The sequence below is a fragment of the Agelaius phoeniceus genome, chromosome 14 (assembly GCF_051311805.1).
Source record: "Agelaius phoeniceus isolate bAgePho1 chromosome 14, bAgePho1.hap1, whole genome shotgun sequence".
NCBI classification, from domain to species: domain Eukaryota; kingdom Metazoa; phylum Chordata; class Aves; order Passeriformes; family Icteridae; genus Agelaius; species Agelaius phoeniceus.
Genome location: NC_135278.1, coordinates 10768324 through 10786683, shown reverse-complemented (window position 1 = coordinate 10786683; position 18360 = coordinate 10768324). Strand labels below are relative to the sequence as shown.

Genomic DNA, 18360 nt, shown 5'->3' with positions numbered 1-18360 from the left:
CTGGTGCTTGGGGGGTAGGGGGCAGTGAAAGAATTGTTCTGCTGGTGTTAAACATTTCATTATTCCTTCCATGTTGTTTCAGCCATCTGAGCTAAAGACACTTCATCCACTTGCAAACCCTTCCTACAGAGTGACAGTCAGCAGGATTTCAAACAATGTCCAATAAAACTGAAACTTCGAAAAGGGATCCTTAGATTTTAAATCACATTTTAAATCACAGAGTTTATTTCACATAAAGACCTAAATTCAGAAGAACCTGAGCCTCTTTCTCAAAAGAAAAACTAATTCAAGCTCTATACTTGTTAGGGTACACCCACTCTGCTGTATATCTAGATATGCAGCAATGTCATCGACTCACTGAGCGACCTCTTGACAGTTCTTTACTTTGAGACATACAAAACCTTCTGACAGAAACATAAATGAGAAACCCTGGGAAGAAATGTTATTTTGTTTCAGCATCTGCTCTACAAATGAAGATAAGCAAAGCAGATTTCTAGTTCCAGAAAATGACAGCTCTTCTTTGTTTCAAAGAGAGTGACATGAAAGACACAGCAAGAGAATGAACATAAAACCAGACTGTGGGGCAGGGGCAGAGCTGTGTGCTGGTTCCCTGCTCTGACACCCACTTCCTCACTCTGCCTTGATGCTTGCTCCCATCTTGGTTTAACTCTTGACATCTTCTTGGACACTCTTACATGTTATAGGAAGAGGCTCTATTAATATAACAAGAACTTTGTTAACAGATACAATTCCAGGTTTTGCAAACAGAATTCCAAACCATTCACTCAAAAGTTGAAGCCTCTCCTGTAGGTATTCCACCAGTATTTGGCAGAGGTTACTGCAAAGGTTGCCATATCTCATAGAACCATAGAATGGTTTGGGCAGGAAGGCACCTCGAAGATCATATAGCTCCAATCCCCTGCTGAGATAGCGCTCTCCACATCAGGTGGCTCAGGGCCCCACCCAACCTGGCCTCAAACACTCCCATGGATGAGGCCTCTACAAATACCTTGGTTCCTGTTACACTGGCTGCGTTACTCGGCCCTTCTGATTTTTACTTTTATGATTTCTGGCATCTGACACCATGGAAAACTGGTGATTCAGGGAAGAGAATGGAAATTCAGATAGTTTGTATCCGTGCACTGACAAATGGATTGTTAAACTTGTGTAACATTTGGAGAATGCTTTTTTTATTCTTCAGATGAGATTTGTTAGTAGGAGATTGGAAATGCACTGTGATCCTTCACTAGTTTATTTCCTCTCTCCGTAGGTTTTTTTTTCTCACATTTCCCCCCCTCTCTTGGATATCCAGTTTTTAAATCAGAAGAATTACTTAAGAGAATGAAGCTATTTTTGATCATATGAGGCATTTTTTTTTCACTGAGATGATGGCAGCTGAGACAGGATCAGAAGCAGTGTTACAGGAGTGGTGACAGCAGGTTACAAGCTTTCGTAACACCTTTGTGATCTAGGAAGGAAGCACCCACTCCAGCCTCATGGGGAAAGAAGTGTCTGCACATTCCATTCACTCATGTATTGTGATTTGATGAAGGCAAGGAAAAGTATTCCCCCTGTGAGATTTCAAATGAAGGTACAAACACAGAGTTTTCTCACCCCAGTTATTCCAGGGAGAGAAATTTCCAATTACTTGGCAAATCAAGAAAGAATATCTGGAGGGGGTCTAAACCTAAGTGCTGCTTTCCTTTCCTTAGAGTTTGCAGATCCTCCCCACAGAGCAGAAGGCTGCAGTCCAGGAAGCCACAGGGAGCTGCTCATGGCACTGTTTTTCTCTGGGAGACAGAAACACCACCATGATTAGAACACAGCCAGCCAAACAAAGCACAGCACACCAGGAATCCCTACTTGTGCAAGGGAATACAGCAGCAGACAATGCACTAAAGCTTTAGGAGTGTGGAGTCTTTTACTTTGCCTCGTATGTAATTTTTTTTTGGACAACATGAAGCTCATAAACACTCAGAGCAGATGGTGTAACACACAGCAACAGGAGATGGAGCTTATTAGCTGTCGCTTCCTTCCGCTAGTCCACAGCCCAGAAATCTGAAGGACCTTTAAATCACCCTCTACTGAGCTGAGTCCCTCTCAGGAAACAGCACGAGGGATAAACTGTGTGCCCTTACACAGAAATCACTTCATTATGCTTCAAGTCTGCTCTAAAGCACACAGGTACATAACACGCTTCAATTCTCAGAAGATTTTCTAAAATTAGCTAAAAAAACCAAACCCCAACACTAAAAGTCTAAGCATTTGGTATTTGTAAAAAAAAAAAAAAAAAAGGAGAAAGAGCCTAATACTACAAAAATAACTCTACTGTTTTTACAATGACCCTGTCTAGTAATAGCATTTTACCAGAAGTCCTCTATTTTTTAGACAATTTTCTTCACTAAATCAGAATTTCAAAGAAAGTGCTTGCAAAAAAAATTGGTTTCATTTGTAACCAGCCTGTTCATAACATCCTCTTACAGTACCCAGGAATGCTTCATTCCACTGTCCTACAAACACCTTCCACAGCAGCTCAAGGCTCAGCTCTGAATAAATGATGCAGCTTAAAGATTGAAAAAATTCCTTCCTTCATTAACCAATGAATATCACAAAGAAAATACAGAGAACAGGAGAAGTAACTACACCTAGCTGAAGACTTCCAAACTACCATACTTCTAAAAGGCTGCATAGCAGTAGTTCTCGTTAGAGCATTTTTTGGACATTCTTTTTCCTACCCTTCTCAAAACTAATGATCTCCCTTTCAGCTACAAACATAAAAATATGCATTTCACCATGTGCTGTTTACATGTCAATGAACAGCCAATGAAATATATTTTATTTTGACAGTCTTTATCACATGAATACTAAATGGCTCCCAAATATGTAACTGGCAGGTAGAGTGACAGTGAACTGTAACACCCAGTTCCACTGGCCACCAGGTTACCACTGCAGCTTCTTGATATCAAGAGACTTGGGGTGCCCCCCAATGAAATTTTCCCTTTCACTTACTGCTCCTTGTGGAAGTTCATGAGCATAGACTCCTAAATTCACCCAGATAAGTGCTCCAAATCTCTATCAAAACAATGAAAAAATCACTCTGCTGGCATTGGTTTCCTCTGGGAGAGCTCCCAAGAGCACAGACTTGTGGTTTGCCAGTTTGTTATTCTAGTGTTATACATAACAGATTAAGGGGAGAATCTAACACAGGACTTTTTTACCTTTACACACCATTTAAAAATAAGATAATTCTAACTAAAAGCACATACTACATATAGCTCAAATTCAACTCTCCATGGCCCTGGTATAGACACAAAGCAGATCTGCTGTCCTGAATGGATTTACATAATTCTGGGATCAGAGTAGAAAACAGTTATTACATAAAAAGCTTTTGCTGCTTCACAATTGACAAAACACCACCATGACATTTTCCTGACAGGACAATTTCCTAGCAGTGCTTGTCAGCATGCCTTTTATTTATGTCTAGGATGACCAGTAAAACTGGTTTTGACTGGTCATATGATGTTACGAGCTACATGTGTTTAAATCTTCCTTCCTAGTAAGCTGAGAATTGCTGAACTTTAATGCATAGCAAAACAGACCTCCTATTCCTGTACCTCAGAAGTAGTTTTTCCCTTCTAGGGAACAAAAGTGCTTTTCAGCATGGAAACATTTCTGTTGCCTCTGTATCCTCACTGTCGCTGGGACGTATCAGAGGGCAGAAAGGGAAATTGGATGGCAACATCAGAAAGCAAAAAAAGAGAGGATGAGACAGAAATGGCCTTAGGCTGCAGAGCTTTCTCACACTGTGACCCAGGACCCTCTGTGAAGTCAGTGGAGTTCATTTGATGAAGGCTTTGAACACTTAGCTGGATCTGTTTACCTATTGCTCCTGAAGATAATTTTATATGTGCTTTTCAGAAAACATTAATCATGTCACCAATCTGGAGCTTTTGTCCACAAAAACGGTTCCCTTATGTTTTAAACGGGCTAAAAGCAGAATAGGTCAATTCTTTGTGAGGCACTCTGTCATTTCCTACAATACTAGTGATGCTGATTTTCTCACACGGATTTACCAGAAATTATTTGCTGTTGGATTCTCCTGTGAGGAATAACTCCATTTTGCTTTGCCCATAATGCAGTTCAATACACTTATCTTGCCAGGAAATGAACATTTGTCTAACCAGAAATTTACTGCCATATGCTCATATTGTTAACAATCAATAAAGTTTATCATGCCAATGACTCGATCCCAGATGATTATCCTATCAGGAATTCATTTCTCTAAACTAGTGTTCTCTTACAAATCTATAATTAACCTAAAAGCCAGAAAGCTTTTCTGTACTGCCAGTATTTGTAGAGTACAGCTCCTTTCATATTTGCTTTGGTGGAAACAGAGAAAGCTGTGGGAGAAAGCAGTTCTAATTATGTAAACATGTCACAAATAAGCTTGAGATGCAATCTACGTATGGTGCATCTGTAAGAACTTTTTTTCCTCACAGCCAGGTCCATCAATGATTTTCCTAGAAGAGCAACATTTCAGACAACTTCTGCCAATTCTACTCCATCTCCTTCAAGGACAAAACAGTATGTTTACCAATTCTTCCAAGAATTCATTTACTCCATTTGCCAATATCTCCAAACTCTATGATATTGGGTCTGCCAGGAATTTACTTTGTAAGATGATCTTGCCAGGATGAGATATTGCAGGTTTACATATCTTCAGACAAGCAGGATTCTGAACCTTCCAGTTACTAAGAGAATGCATTTTTAGATATACACATTATGTGTTTAGCACTGACTCTTCAGGAGTCAGTGATGCTTTGTCAGGAGATTTTTGTATCTGCTCACATTGAGTTGTTAGGCCAGCAAAATTCAGTTGGGCTTTAAACAGTTTGTGGTGTTATTTGGTAAATCTCAAATTTATAAATGCAAGTTATCTGTATCTTATCCAAGTAACACCAGACAGAATTCAGCTGGCACTGGACCCTGTATAAAGGACACCAGTATTAAACCTGAACAACAGCATGTAAATAAACTGCTTGATCAATAGATCGATTCTGTACTTATTTGGGGTTTCTTTTATTTTATATTTCCTTAATTACCTGCAAAACCAACCAATCTGAAGTGTAACATTTGAGATACAATTTCAGGACCTGTAAGGAGTTAAAAATACTGACACAGTTAAGTATTCTATATTTGGATACTGTTTTCAATGTTTGCTATTTATGTGATCACACTATGTGGCCTTTCCAACAGACACAAAAAATGTTTTGGAAAACACTAACAGCTCTGTTCAATTCTAGAGGATGAACTCTTGAAATGATTCCTTTAAGTTCATGTCCTGTAAAGTTCTGGTTTAATACAGATTGTCCGTATATGCAAACCTATAATATGCCTATGATTGTACATAATCTCAGATTTCTATTGAAACTTTTCATAGAAATAATTCCTCAGTATTGACATTAACAATGAAATACACAAACTGTTTATAACAGCAATCTTCACAGAAATGGCTGAGATACAGCAGTATTTTGTGCAACAAATCACATTTTACTCTGAAGCTATTTACTAAATTCAGATGACTGCCCAGTCTAAATTACACAACCTATCTTGCTTAAGTAGCCAATATCAATTCTTTGAATTTTCATAAACATCTAAAGTACTGACTCTTCTCACAAAACTAACTAGATCAGTATACTCACACCCCTACATTTGTTCCTGTTAAAAGTTTCTCTGTATTAATGACTTTATTCTGTCAGAATTCCTTCCCACATGCCATCATTAGAGCTCCTTGGAATGCCACCTCACAGTCATCATTATCACCCCAAGCAGGGCTGTTACTGGGTGTGTGTTTCTCATCTCTTCTCACACTTTTCCAGGATGAAGTTCATGGGCATTATCCTCACTGTGCACTCTGTTAATTCATCACACTCAGGGAACTATTTCAGTTGTAGCTAGAGAAGAATATTATGGCACTAAAGAAGAGTATTTTGGCACTAATTGGGGATACAACCTTTGATGCTCCAACAGCCTTTACAGGTAGAATTATTTTATGCAATTCTCCAGCACTGGCATGGTACAGCACTCCTTGCAGAACAGTCCCCTTTGAAAAGGGGGTGCTGTGGGGGTTTAGGTTTTTTAATTTCTTTTTTTACATTCAGAAGATGTGAAAAACATCTAGAAAAATCTTGTTAAAGATTCTGATGAGGCATTTTAGAAAAGAATGGATTTAAAAAATAAACCATTTAGAGTTTTATGGATTCATCCAGATTCACAGTTCAAACCTGAACCTTTTTCCTACCAAGAACTACCAGGAACTTCCAGGTCCAACACTGTGAAACCTGGGATCCTTTTGGAAACACTTTGATTTCACTAGAACTGCAATCCTACCTGCCTGAAGTCTGAAATTTTACACTCAGCTTTACAAACTCTTTTGCTCTTTGAATTTAGAGCACCACCAGTTTTATACTTCAAATCTGCACTGCTTGCCAGGCCAAATATTCAGATTCAATTTGTGGCAGAGAAAAAGCATCATTTAAATGACTAGAAAGATGTCAGGATGAATTCCTGAGAAGCCAAATGGAAATACTCGGCAGTGCAATTACAGTATCAGTTATTCCAAACTGAATTCATAACATAAGACAAAATTGTGATTTCTCATACAGGTTCAACTCCATCTTTACAAACCAGTGCATGTGAATAGGATTTTAAAAATATTTTGAGGTGAATAACACAGTGTTAAATAATTATATACTGACCTACACAATTCTGGGAAGAGGTAAGGAAATATTTAAGAGCTGCCCTGTGTATTGGCAAAGTACTCTTAGAAGCTTAAGTAATTTTTCTAGAAACATGGACATCAAGCCTCATCCTGCAGTCTGAAGCAATAAAAGACTATCTTTAGTCCAAAAAGAAAAATACCAATGTTTGAAAAATAGAAGCTCTTAAAATTCACATAGTATCTTGTAAAAATTAATTTGAATGGAAAAATCTTGGGGCATATAACTTCAATAAAATAATCACACAACATGAGTGCAAAATACTTCCTAGTCAGCACATGCACACAACTGATTCATTACAGGTCACTCCTGAAGAACGGAGCTAAGTTCATGCCTGACAACTTCTTACAGAAATGCACACTAATTTGGCTATTTCTCCAAAATTATTAATGTGATTGCTTTCAGAGGCAATGTTCTGGAAGAATAAATTCAGCATGACACAGAGGCTGGTTTCTGATGCCTACAGCAGTGACTGCCAGCCTTTCAGACATGCCCAAGCCAGTGATGCTGCAGCTGACAGGAATATCAACAGCAGCACAGCCCTGCACACCCAGCTCCATGCTGAGGTTTGCTCCCACAGGCACAGGCAACAAGGGAGCTGCTCCAAGGAGAGCTACAAGAATGTTTACACCATCCAGAGGTACAACAATACAGCCATATCTCAGTTAATTAAACTCTCATAGCCTGTTCAAAATAAGGTCACAAACAACAAACAAATCTGTTTTCTAAACAATCCTCTGTTGAAATCTATGTTTATGACTTTTTCTTCCCAAAAATGGCAGTTTTGTAACTCTTTGGAGGGAATATATGCACACAGATGGAGGCAGCCAAGTATTATTGCTCCCATGAATTACAGGTACTTTCAGACAACACCAGTATTATGGGTGTAACTTGAAGTACAATATCTGCAGTAAAAAACAAAAATGCTGCAATAGCTTTGTAGCACAGCTGTTCCAAATTTCACATTAATTTACACATCACAGAGAAGACAAATTTTCCATCTTCAAAAAGCCTATTTTTCATTCCCTTGTAGAAAAACATAATTACTTTTATCTTCAGAAAATTGAAGGCTTTTCTGAGTAAGCAGCGAGGGCTTTGGGGGCAGGGTGTGTGTGTGATGTGGCTTGTTTGAGGATTTTGGGTTTGTTTGTTTGTTTTTAAATAAATACCTTAAGTTTTAGCTGAGAAGTACTGACCACACTTGAATGTAATTTAACCACTTCCTTGAAGAGCAGAGAGTGACTGGCCCCAGGACCCTGCTGCTGTTACCTTTAAGGGACAGAACTCTCATTGAGTCTGACACACTGATTCCTACAAATACTCTCCCTGTCCCACCATCCTGCCTGGACTGGGGACAGAGCTGAAAGCAGCAGATAAGACCCTTCTGTGCTCACTGTGTACAAAAAGCAGCACATGGGTTTACAGAATCTGTCAGGAAATGCTGCAGTAAATTCTGCTCATTCCTTCCATTTCTTGAGTCTTAGTCTTTAGCTTCTGTCTCTAATCAAAGAGAAGCTTTTCCTAACTTTAGTTCAACTATCGTCATTGCTCAAATATTTGTCCTAATCATGCAAAAGGCTAAAACAGAAACTTAACTCTTGGGGTTTTTTCCTTACAATACACTAATTAACTTCAGTTTTTAAATTACTCAATTATTTATATGATTAGAAATGTTAAGAGAATTGTTGTATCTGAATTAATTCACAGGCTTCGTAAGCACATGCAGAGATAGCCTGCAGCCTCAACGTTGATTTTATAGCAAAATGCACCCAACATATGCAAAGGCAGTAAATAATTAATCACTCAACATTATTAAGAAGAGTAGCTCCTACTTAAGAAAATATTTGTCTGTAGCTCGCATGTGATGGTTTCTAGAATACCAGTCAGTCCATCCTGCTAAAAATGCACTTTATCTTAAAAAAAAATTCCTAAATTTCTGATATTACAGGATGATTAAAACTAGGTAAAAAGTGGGTTGATACTATGAGACTCTAAGAATAAAAAGTTTGCTCAATTCCTGGTATGTTTTCATAGTGCATAATCAGAAAGTAATAATCATAATTAGTAGATAAAATAAATGATTTACCTTGCGTGGACTGGTCAATGGCTTTTCTTTTTCTGCTATGACTGTTATAGTTAAGTCTTAGCTCTTGGCTATATTCATTCAGAGTTTCTCTTGAGTCATAGGATTGCCTTTGCTTTCCACCATCTTCACTTTCATCTGAAGAACTTGTGTAGGTTAGATCCACCTCATGTTTAACTTTTGACAGTGGCTGGTAGGGTTTGCAGTCCATCTGCTCCATCTCTGATTAAATAGGCTCAAAGTCATGAAAACAAGCAACTGGAATGCCTTAAGGAAACAGTCCTACAAAGAAAAAACAACAGTAATTTATTTCAGACATACTATATACTTTTAGGTCAAAAAGGTCAATTTTTTTTTATATAAACCAATTAAATTTCATTAATATCACTATAATCCAGGAAAGAAACTGAACGTTTCATATTTTACTGTTTGGGCTCTTTAAAATAGAATTAAAATAACAACTACTTGAAGGAAGAAATCAAAACCAAATCTTAAGCACTGTCCTATAAGACCAAGCAATAACTGTATCTTATATATAAAATATATTACAACAACTTAGATTTGATTTCAAAGATGGAACAGTTACAATTTCTCTAAAGGGATGCATATTCATGTTAAGTGAAAATAACTTTTTATGTCTTTTAAAATATGAAATCTAGAATGCAGAAAGTTCACTCTTTATAAGTATTCTCCTGTGACTTACATTACATCTAATCAAGAATAAGGCTTCAGACAGAAAACCACCACATTTCTTATAAATAAAAGTATACCACATTGTTACTCCAGAAGAGCATGCAATGCTTCAGAAAACACCCTTTTCTTTTAGATTTTGTGGACATTTCAACAGGAAGAAGCTTCTACCCTGTTCTACAACCCCTTTTCTTCCCCTCCATCTCCCATATGAATTTCTGCCCACACAGGGGCTACAAATCCTCAATGGAAGCTTCCAAACTGCATCTTGAGTTTTCTGTATGTATTTTTATAATGATGTTCAAATCCAATATCCTTAAAATCACGTGCACTGCAGCTGCAAGTGCAACTGAGGCACTTGTCCTGTATCCTTGCCTTCATTGAGCTGTTTCCATCACTAAATTTAAGACAAACACTGGGATGAAATACCAGGGATTACAGCACAGCTTTTACAGCAGTATGGCTCACAAACCAAAAGTCTGTTCAGTTTGGTTGTTTTCTTTTTAGATTAGCAGATATTAATAACCTAGAAAAACAAATGCAACAAAAAAAGGTGCCTGTAAACATTATTTCTAGAAGACAAAAAGACCTCCATGGAAATTCAAAGAGATTTTGCTTAATTAGAAGATAATTTCTCACAGCTTCTTCATGATGTTAAGGTCAGCAGCAGATGGAAATAAGTTTAATACTCAGTTTGATACTGACCCATTTCCCATCTGCCACAAGGACTTTAACCCTACATACTGCCAGCTGAGAACATAAAAACAGAAAAAGTGAAAACACACAAAAGGTAAACACAAAAACCCCACAGAAAGCACTTCCAAGAGAGCTAAAGAGATGGCCAAGTTCTGAAACTGAGTGTTTGAGACACACCTGGTGGTACTGCACAGTGCTCCAGAACTCCATCTCCTGCTTCTGTGTCCTTCCAATACTTGTGAAAGGATCAATTTCCTGAGCAGGAGTGGAAAACACTACACATGATGTGAAGAGGGAATAAGGCTTCTAACATTGTAACAGGAAAACAAAATCCAGATCCTCAGAACCCTTGGAGGGAAGAAGTGAGACAGACCATTACAGCAGAACTAACACTGTGGATTGCATGCCTTGCTTTCTTTGCTTTTTCCAGGTTTCAGGAGGTTATCTGGGGAAAGAGGTTGAAGGCATGTCTCTGCTTGAAACACTAAACCTCAGGGAGTCATGTCCAGCCCTTCAACCTGACATGGAACAGCCCTTCAGAAACTAATGGCACCTGGATAAAGAGCTTTAGTATCAAAAAAACCCCAAACAAAAAACAACTCATATCTCCTACTCAAAGTGGGCTTGAAAGCACCTCAGTCAATAAAAAACTCTTCAAGAGAGAGACAGAATCAAAGCTATGAACCAAGGAGCTGCCAGACAGCAGAGCCAGCTGAGAGAGCATCATGGGGCTGCAGCCCTGAACAGGGATTTGTGCAGCGGGTTGACTGCACTGTACCCAGCTGGTGATAAGCTGCTGCTGTACAAGGCTCCTACTAAGTAATACTTGCTTCTCCAAAGCTATTTGCTTAAATAATTTACTGTTATTTCCCCAAGACTGCCTATTATTGGCAAAGTTCAGTGCTTGTTCTGTGAGTCGCTTTAATAGCGACAGAAGAACGCAAAGGGGCCCTGATTGCAAGCACAGAGTTGGCGTAAAAGATGAACTGAGGACTCTGTAGAAATGGTTACTGACAGGAAAAAGCCTTCCAATATATCCTGTCTGACAGAATAAATGGAGACAAAGCTACAGAAGCCAGAGGAAAACAAGGAGAAATTAAGGGCCTCTATTAAGAAGATGCAGTAGAGAAGAAATAAATTTTGCCAGGAAGGCAACAAGTGCAAGCAGCCTTGGACACAGGCACTGCATCCTACTTTCCAAAGTGCAAAACCACCAATCTGACAAATTTGGCTCATTACTCAAACAAAAAAACCCCACAAAACCAAACCACAGAAGTTCCCCCTAAAAGATGCTGTGCATCTATTTTGTGGGAGGTTTCAAGTGATTTTTAACAAGTAATAAAAAATTATTATGATGCACAGAGACCTGTAAAACTTAAGTTGCAGTAAACAACTACTTAAGGAAGATTTATTTGTACTCTTTTAAAACAAGGTTTAATAATCAAAGTCTACTTTGTGAGGACTGTTTGTAGCAGGAATATATTTAATGATGTTAACCAAGGCAGCAGACAGACGAAATAATTTAATGTAAGCAATTAATATTAATTACATATTCCAGGTATTCTCTTTTCACTGTGGTACTTTCACTGTGCTGCCTTCTTACGTAAAGGATGTGCATTTTCTCAATTGTAAACTAATGAAATATGCCCTTAAAAGCTATAATTTTCTTATGTCTTGTTATATAAGGACAAAGATGATTAAAAAATACACCAACTTCTGAATATCCCAACAGCCACTGCCCCTGCCCAGGGATGCTACTGCTGCCATTGCTGCATGTGCCCACATCTGCAGCAGCAGGGGGCAAAGCCCTGGCACACCTGTTGGCCACAGCTCAGCTTTTCCCACTGCAGTTCTGATCACCAGCCACATCAGCACCAGGCTGGAATCCCCATCACCTTCAGGGTGCTCTGCACAGACCAGAAAGGCCCAGGATGGAGTTTTAGACCCTTTGTGGTGGAAGGGTATGGACACAGATGTAATGCAGACACATCCCAACTCATCTACTCATTCACCACCTGAAGGAAGAAACCCTGCAGCTCACCTGCCCCACGCCAACCCCACTGCACCACAGCCACTGGAAAAAAGGCTTATACAAGGACTAAAGATCCAGCACCAGAGCATGGAATGGCACAGCAAACTTTGGCTTCCTTTCAGGGAAGCTGAAAGGGACCAAGCTTGTGCTTCCTTTATTTTTGCTTAGGGCATTAGTGTCTCATAAACCCACAGACTCCTGGGACTGACATGAGAGCAGGTGATAAATAATTTTCAAGAACTGAAAAAATACTTATTAAAATTTCTCATCAAAAAATGTTTTTATGCATCAGAAACAACAAATCAAATATGCAAGTTTTTCTACAGTAAGAGATTCAGTTAAATTTAACAAATGATGGTATGGTACAGAAACCTGAATTTAAACACTGGCAATCAAATACTTGAACTTTATTTCATATTTTGTTTGGAAAAATACAATACATAAGCAACTCAAAATGCTGAAATTGGGCAGGAGTATGAAGAATATTGCCTGGATGTTAACACAGGCTTCTTCAAATAACTGGCCCTCAAGTAACTAAGCAGAACACCCAGCCAATCAATATCAAGTTGACCTTGTCAGCAAAATGATAAAGTCTCATAAAAGCTTACAGTTCCTGTAAGTGACCTTTCTATAAGTGTCTAATGCTCTCCTCCTTCACAAGTAGCACTTCTTTGCCCTTTCCATCACTGTTCTGTTATTGAAAGGTTTCACAAAATATATAATAAAAATACAAAAGAAAAATATTACGTGTTCATTATATACATAGACATATAAATATGCAAAATATATATTTAGGCACTGAATAGCAGGTAATGCTGAACCTCATTTTAAAATAGATATCATATGCATCTTACAGTCAATTTTGTAGAAGAATGAACAACTAATAACTTCAATTCACAATGAAATACCTTTGCAAAACGTTCTATTGGATAGGAAAATACCACTCTTGAAGTAATGGCACTAACAGCGACATCTGTAGGATTTTTATGTATGATTTGTGCAGCCCTCTTAGTGCACATTGTACATGTTATAGAAACTATTTTCACCTTTCCTGTACATAAAGATGCTCTCCCCTCAGTCCCCTACTTCCCTGTTCTGCTCAGATCAACCTTCCCGCTCCAGAGCTCAGTAAGGTCGGGCTAAGTGGTTATGAGAAAGGCTGGGCTGAGGCTGTTTGCAGTGCCCATCAGAGGGTATTTGAGAACAAAACTCACCCTGTGCATTTACACTGCTCAGAGGCCCTGCACTCCAGTGCCGCGGCGCCCCAGAGATCACGGTACTGTAATAGTGCTTTCCATAAATTCTTAATAGGCTGCTCTGATAGGGTGCCCATTTAATGAACAAATTTCTGTAGTGATTACCCACCATCAGCCCCATCAAATCACCAGTGGCATACCCAGTTGGTTTCCAGTAAGTCCAGAATTATTTAGAGAGGTCAGGTTATGGCTGCTAATGAGTATCATGTAGCTGAACAGGGTCCTCCAGAAGTGCCAAGATCAAAAACATGAATAAGGGTAACCTTTGTTGGCCTCAGCTAATCATTATGTTTAATACTCAGATATTCCAGACTATTTGGAATTAAAATGCAATTGCAATTATAATGCTAAAATACAACCAGGGAACTGTGCTCTTTCTCTCCCACATTTCTTTCCTTTCAACACATACCCTTATCTGAAAGCTACCGTTTGCTTATTGCCTTTTCAGCTCAGTAGTTTCTGAAAATGAACTGCTAAGCAGCAATATCAGCTCTGGACTGCTGAAGGCAAAAAGAACAGCACCTTTATTCTGCAGGTCTTTCTGAAATACAAAACTGTAAAATATGAAAGGCAAAACAGAGCAAACACTCTTGATTTAAACCTTTGAGAAATGCGATACCAAGAAGAAAAGTAAAAACATTCTGACCTTGTACATACCTTCAAAAATTTACCCCTCAAATATTTGTCTAAAGATTATAAACAAAGAAAGTCCCTTTGAATTCAATCTTACAGAACACAGCAAGGAAGATACCAGCTAAAGGAGCTGAGCAGCATTAGAGGAGGAAGAATTTCTGTTTCAATGTGATACGGCAAATTAGATATTATGAAGAAATAGAGAAAATCTGCCTAAGTCTGGAGGATGGAAGCAGACAATACTTTTCAATGGAAGGAAAAATCTCATACTAAAATCAAGCAAGAATGCAATCCCTAGAAGATGAACTGAAGAAACAGAACTTAAAAAAAAAACCAAACCAAAACCTACCTAAATTGATACGAACATTTTCTGTGGTTCATGAAGTATTAACACATCAAAAGATGTTTGAAAATGACATAAGGATATACGGATCAGTAGGTACAACATGTCCAGTGTTTATCAGGGAATGAGTGAGACTGCAAAACGTTGAGACATTGTGTTATTCCTGCAGGTGGACTACATTGCACCTCTTAAGAAGAACAGATGCACAGATAATAGATGACAATCTTAGAATATGTTTTTTCACATATCAGTCTAAATCAGATATGTAGATGCAAAGCAGAGTTTTCAGGGCCATGCTACGGGTTTAACATACTCTCTAAAGCATGTGCTCTTTTAACTTGGATGGATTACACTGGCTCATACATTTACATGTCATTGTGATAGATGCAAGCAGAATAAGGTTCATTTTCACATTTAATGATCTTCATTTAAAATTAGTCAAAGTCTAATTTAATTCTAGTAATTCAAAGTGTTGTCCATTACATCTCAAGTTTCAGAGAGCAAACACTGCAGAGTAAAATTGTGAAGAAAGTCAGGTTGCTGCAGTATTTTTTGGCATATGGCAAGACTGAAAGTGATCTCAAAAACATACGTTATGTCAGCTACTCAACTGTGCTACAGAATTCTTGTCCAACACGTGCCCTTCACTTTGCTTGGAGAACTGCCACTGACTGTAAGAATCACACAAGTCCCTAATGTTTTCTTCTGGAAACTCATTATCTGATTTTACTGAGATTCAAGCTCAAGTTCTACTTCTGTGGTACAAAGTACATTCAAGGTGATATATCCTGGGCAGGTTCAGAGTACCTCTGGAGCACAAAGTCTTTCTCAAGAGCTGTACTTTAGGAAACACAATTCCTGATTATATTGCAGAATAACTCCTAGTGTGAACATTTTTTCATTTAAAAAAATGGAAACACTGTCAACAGTCTCCTACCATCTCAACACTTCAACTAAGAATGCTAAAGAACATGAAAACATCTGGGCTTAAGTAAAAGTAGCCAAGTGCTTAATATCTACAGATTTGATCCCTAACACATGGTCAAGTCCTTTACTGCCTTTTACACTTAATTCCTAACTGTATGGTAGGGACAATACAGGGAAAGAGAGGAAGGAAATCTGGCCTTTATGAGAGTATAGTTGAGACTACAGCAATAGATATTTCAAAACAGATCTCCCAGAACTGTTTTTTTTCCCTCCAAGGAGGAAGTGTGGTCAAAGCTGTAAATTTCTTAGTAAAAGACATTATAAGAAGATAGTAGAACAGAAGAAAAGGAATGTTCTTCCTCACATTCAAGAATGCCTAGGACAACTAAGCTCCCTTGGGCTGTACAGGTAATTTCCAATACATCCCAGGCACTTGCTTATACTAAACACAGCCACATGAAGTGTTGAAATTCTTGGCAGTGGAAGCTCAGCTTGTTCTCCACTGTTGTAATTGCTGCTCTGTTGACAAGAGCATATTTCTGTATTGTAAGGACCTAAAATTAGTAGTAGTTGAGTTAGTAGTTGAGTTCTATGAAAATACAGTTGATGTTGGTGTTTTCTGAACTAAAGAGTCAAATACTATCAAAATATTTATATCTATACCTGTATGTGTGCATATATACACATCTACACTGCTCTAATTTATCTAACAATAATACAAGAGTGAGGTGTACATGCACTTGTGCATATGCAGGAAGGAAAAATGGAATGTTTCTTTCATCTAGGAGTAACTTTGGAAGGTATTTGTTTTAAAATACACTGGTGCTTGGCAAATAACATTTGTATGTGACAAGAAAATTAAGCATGCTTTGGTTATTTTTTGATAATGCAAATTGGCATTGCCATCAAATTGAGATAATTATTGTCTCTTTTCCAACTGTGTGCCTAATTAAGAAGGCCCAGTAAGGCTTAATTAGCAAAAAAGCAATTGTTAAAATCAGGTTTAGCTGCTCAGAGATTACAAAAATGGAAAATTACATGTTCTGTATAGATACTATTAATTTTTTGAGATACCAATTTAAATTTTGTATCACAATAAGCTTAGCACATGAGAATAATTTACAACACACGGATACCATGGAACATCTAAACCACAATGCAAGTATTAGATTTTCACTGATACCAGGATGCATCAGCAATGGTGTTGAAAAACATTCAGCTGACAATTTTTTCATCATGTTCACTTACCCTGTTTTTAATTAGAATAATGTAAGTTATTTTTATATTATCTTTAAGCAAACTAGACATTCACCAGAGGATTTATGGACTACCAAAGCATAAGAAGAAGTCTCATTATTGTCACATTCGATGAGATGAAAGATTTCATCAGTTGGCATCACAATAAACAAATCTTCCTGGTAGATTTTCCCCCCCCGGGGATTAGGAGTTGGTGTGGTAGATCTCACAGGACCTTAACAAGTTTCATTTCCCTTTTCAAAATAAAAACAAAAAACACCTACTAAAAATCTCTGAAACAAAATGCTGACACCAGCTCCCCCCTCCAGGTGAAATTTCCTAACAGAACACATTATCTTAAATATTACCAGCACCTCTTTAGCACTGTCCACTTCTCAGATTTGATGTGGCTTGTTCATATTCAGATTCATGACCTTTTTGGGGCAATTTACTTTTTGCTACATTCTAGGATTTCTAAGAAGTAGCAGTGATTCAGCAAGTTGCTTTATTTCCAGTAGAGGCTCACAACGTTGGTGCACTCACAGAAGGCATAAGAGCTATAGCTTAATGTCTTGCAAGATTCTCAATTAAGTTATCAAAGCAGTGTGAAGAACTTTTATGAAAACACCATTATTTATTGCACACAGAAAGCAAACTTTCCAGTCTTTTCCAAAATAGTTTTCTTAACTTCTGTTCTTCTAACTCTGGGAAGAAACACCATCAAGTATTATGCAGTTCTGACATCACCCACTAAGTTAAAACTTGAAAAGCTTTTCAAGCATTTCAAGTACTTTTTGCAAGAAGGTCTGACTACTGCCTGACCACAGGACCAACATCTGCTTCACCTTTATCTGAAGCATCACTCAGGTTGCTATCGGTGTGAGTGACACCATCACGCCTGAGAAGGGATCTTTCTGTTCCTTTTCTTCTTGCTTTGATGTCTGTCAAAGTATTCAGTGTCTTCAAGTGCCATTGTTCTGACAAGCAGACCCTCCCAGTAGACTTGTACTATATCCTGTGACTCCCAGAACTGCTATTATTTGAGCTGGTGTCAGATTGATTTTCTTTCTGTTCATGATAGTGCTATGATCTTGCAGAGTTGAAATTACTGCTGATTTATGCCTTGATGCAACCCCTTGAGAACTGGCTTGTATCAGCATGTCACCTATGAAAAGGTACATTTGAATCCTTTGAGATCTTTTTAGTGGAACCTTTGTTCTCATTTCAATAGAGAATCCTTTGTAATGAATGTTTGCTAGAAATTTCTCCTGCAAGTACCAAGAGTCTTCTGTAGTGCAAACTGGAAGTACATTATGCATCCATCCACTGTCACCGGTCTGTGAAGCCTTCTTGGCAGAGATTATTTTAAGCTGTCCATCCAAAACTTTACAGTTCTTGCAAATTGATTGTGCCATTTTCTTTAGCACTCTACGAAGAAAATGCAGGTAGGGCTGGCACTGAAGAATGGGGATATTTCCCAGCTGTATTCCCAAAGGCTCAGCTACATCTGGGAATGCAACAGACTACAAATCCAAATATGCCTCTAGTGTGTTTGTGGAAGACTACTGCCTTTTATAGCCAGGCCTTCTTTTATTTAGACTTCAGAACACCCAAGATAATTATTCTTTAAGCATTGTTCACATTTTTTACATATTGTGCCTATTAGCATCACAGTTTTTGCACTC

At 38.1% G+C, this 18360-nt stretch overlaps 1 protein-coding gene across 5 annotated transcripts in view; it reads right to left on the bottom strand.

Annotated features, from left to right (window-relative positions):
* The window catches only part of TENM1 (teneurin transmembrane protein 1), a 776824-nt gene that overhangs the window by 222318 nt on the left and 536146 nt on the right, over window positions 1-18360 (bottom strand). For all 5 annotated transcript variants that reach the window (XM_077186191.1, XM_077186192.1, XM_077186190.1 and 2 more), the window contains one exon: window positions 8866-9144. In XM_077186191.1, coding sequence (XP_077042306.1) covers window positions 8866-9082 — 217 coding nt within the window. In that variant the 5' untranslated portion in view covers window positions 9083-9144. The remainder of the gene's footprint in view (window positions 1-8865; window positions 9145-18360) is intronic.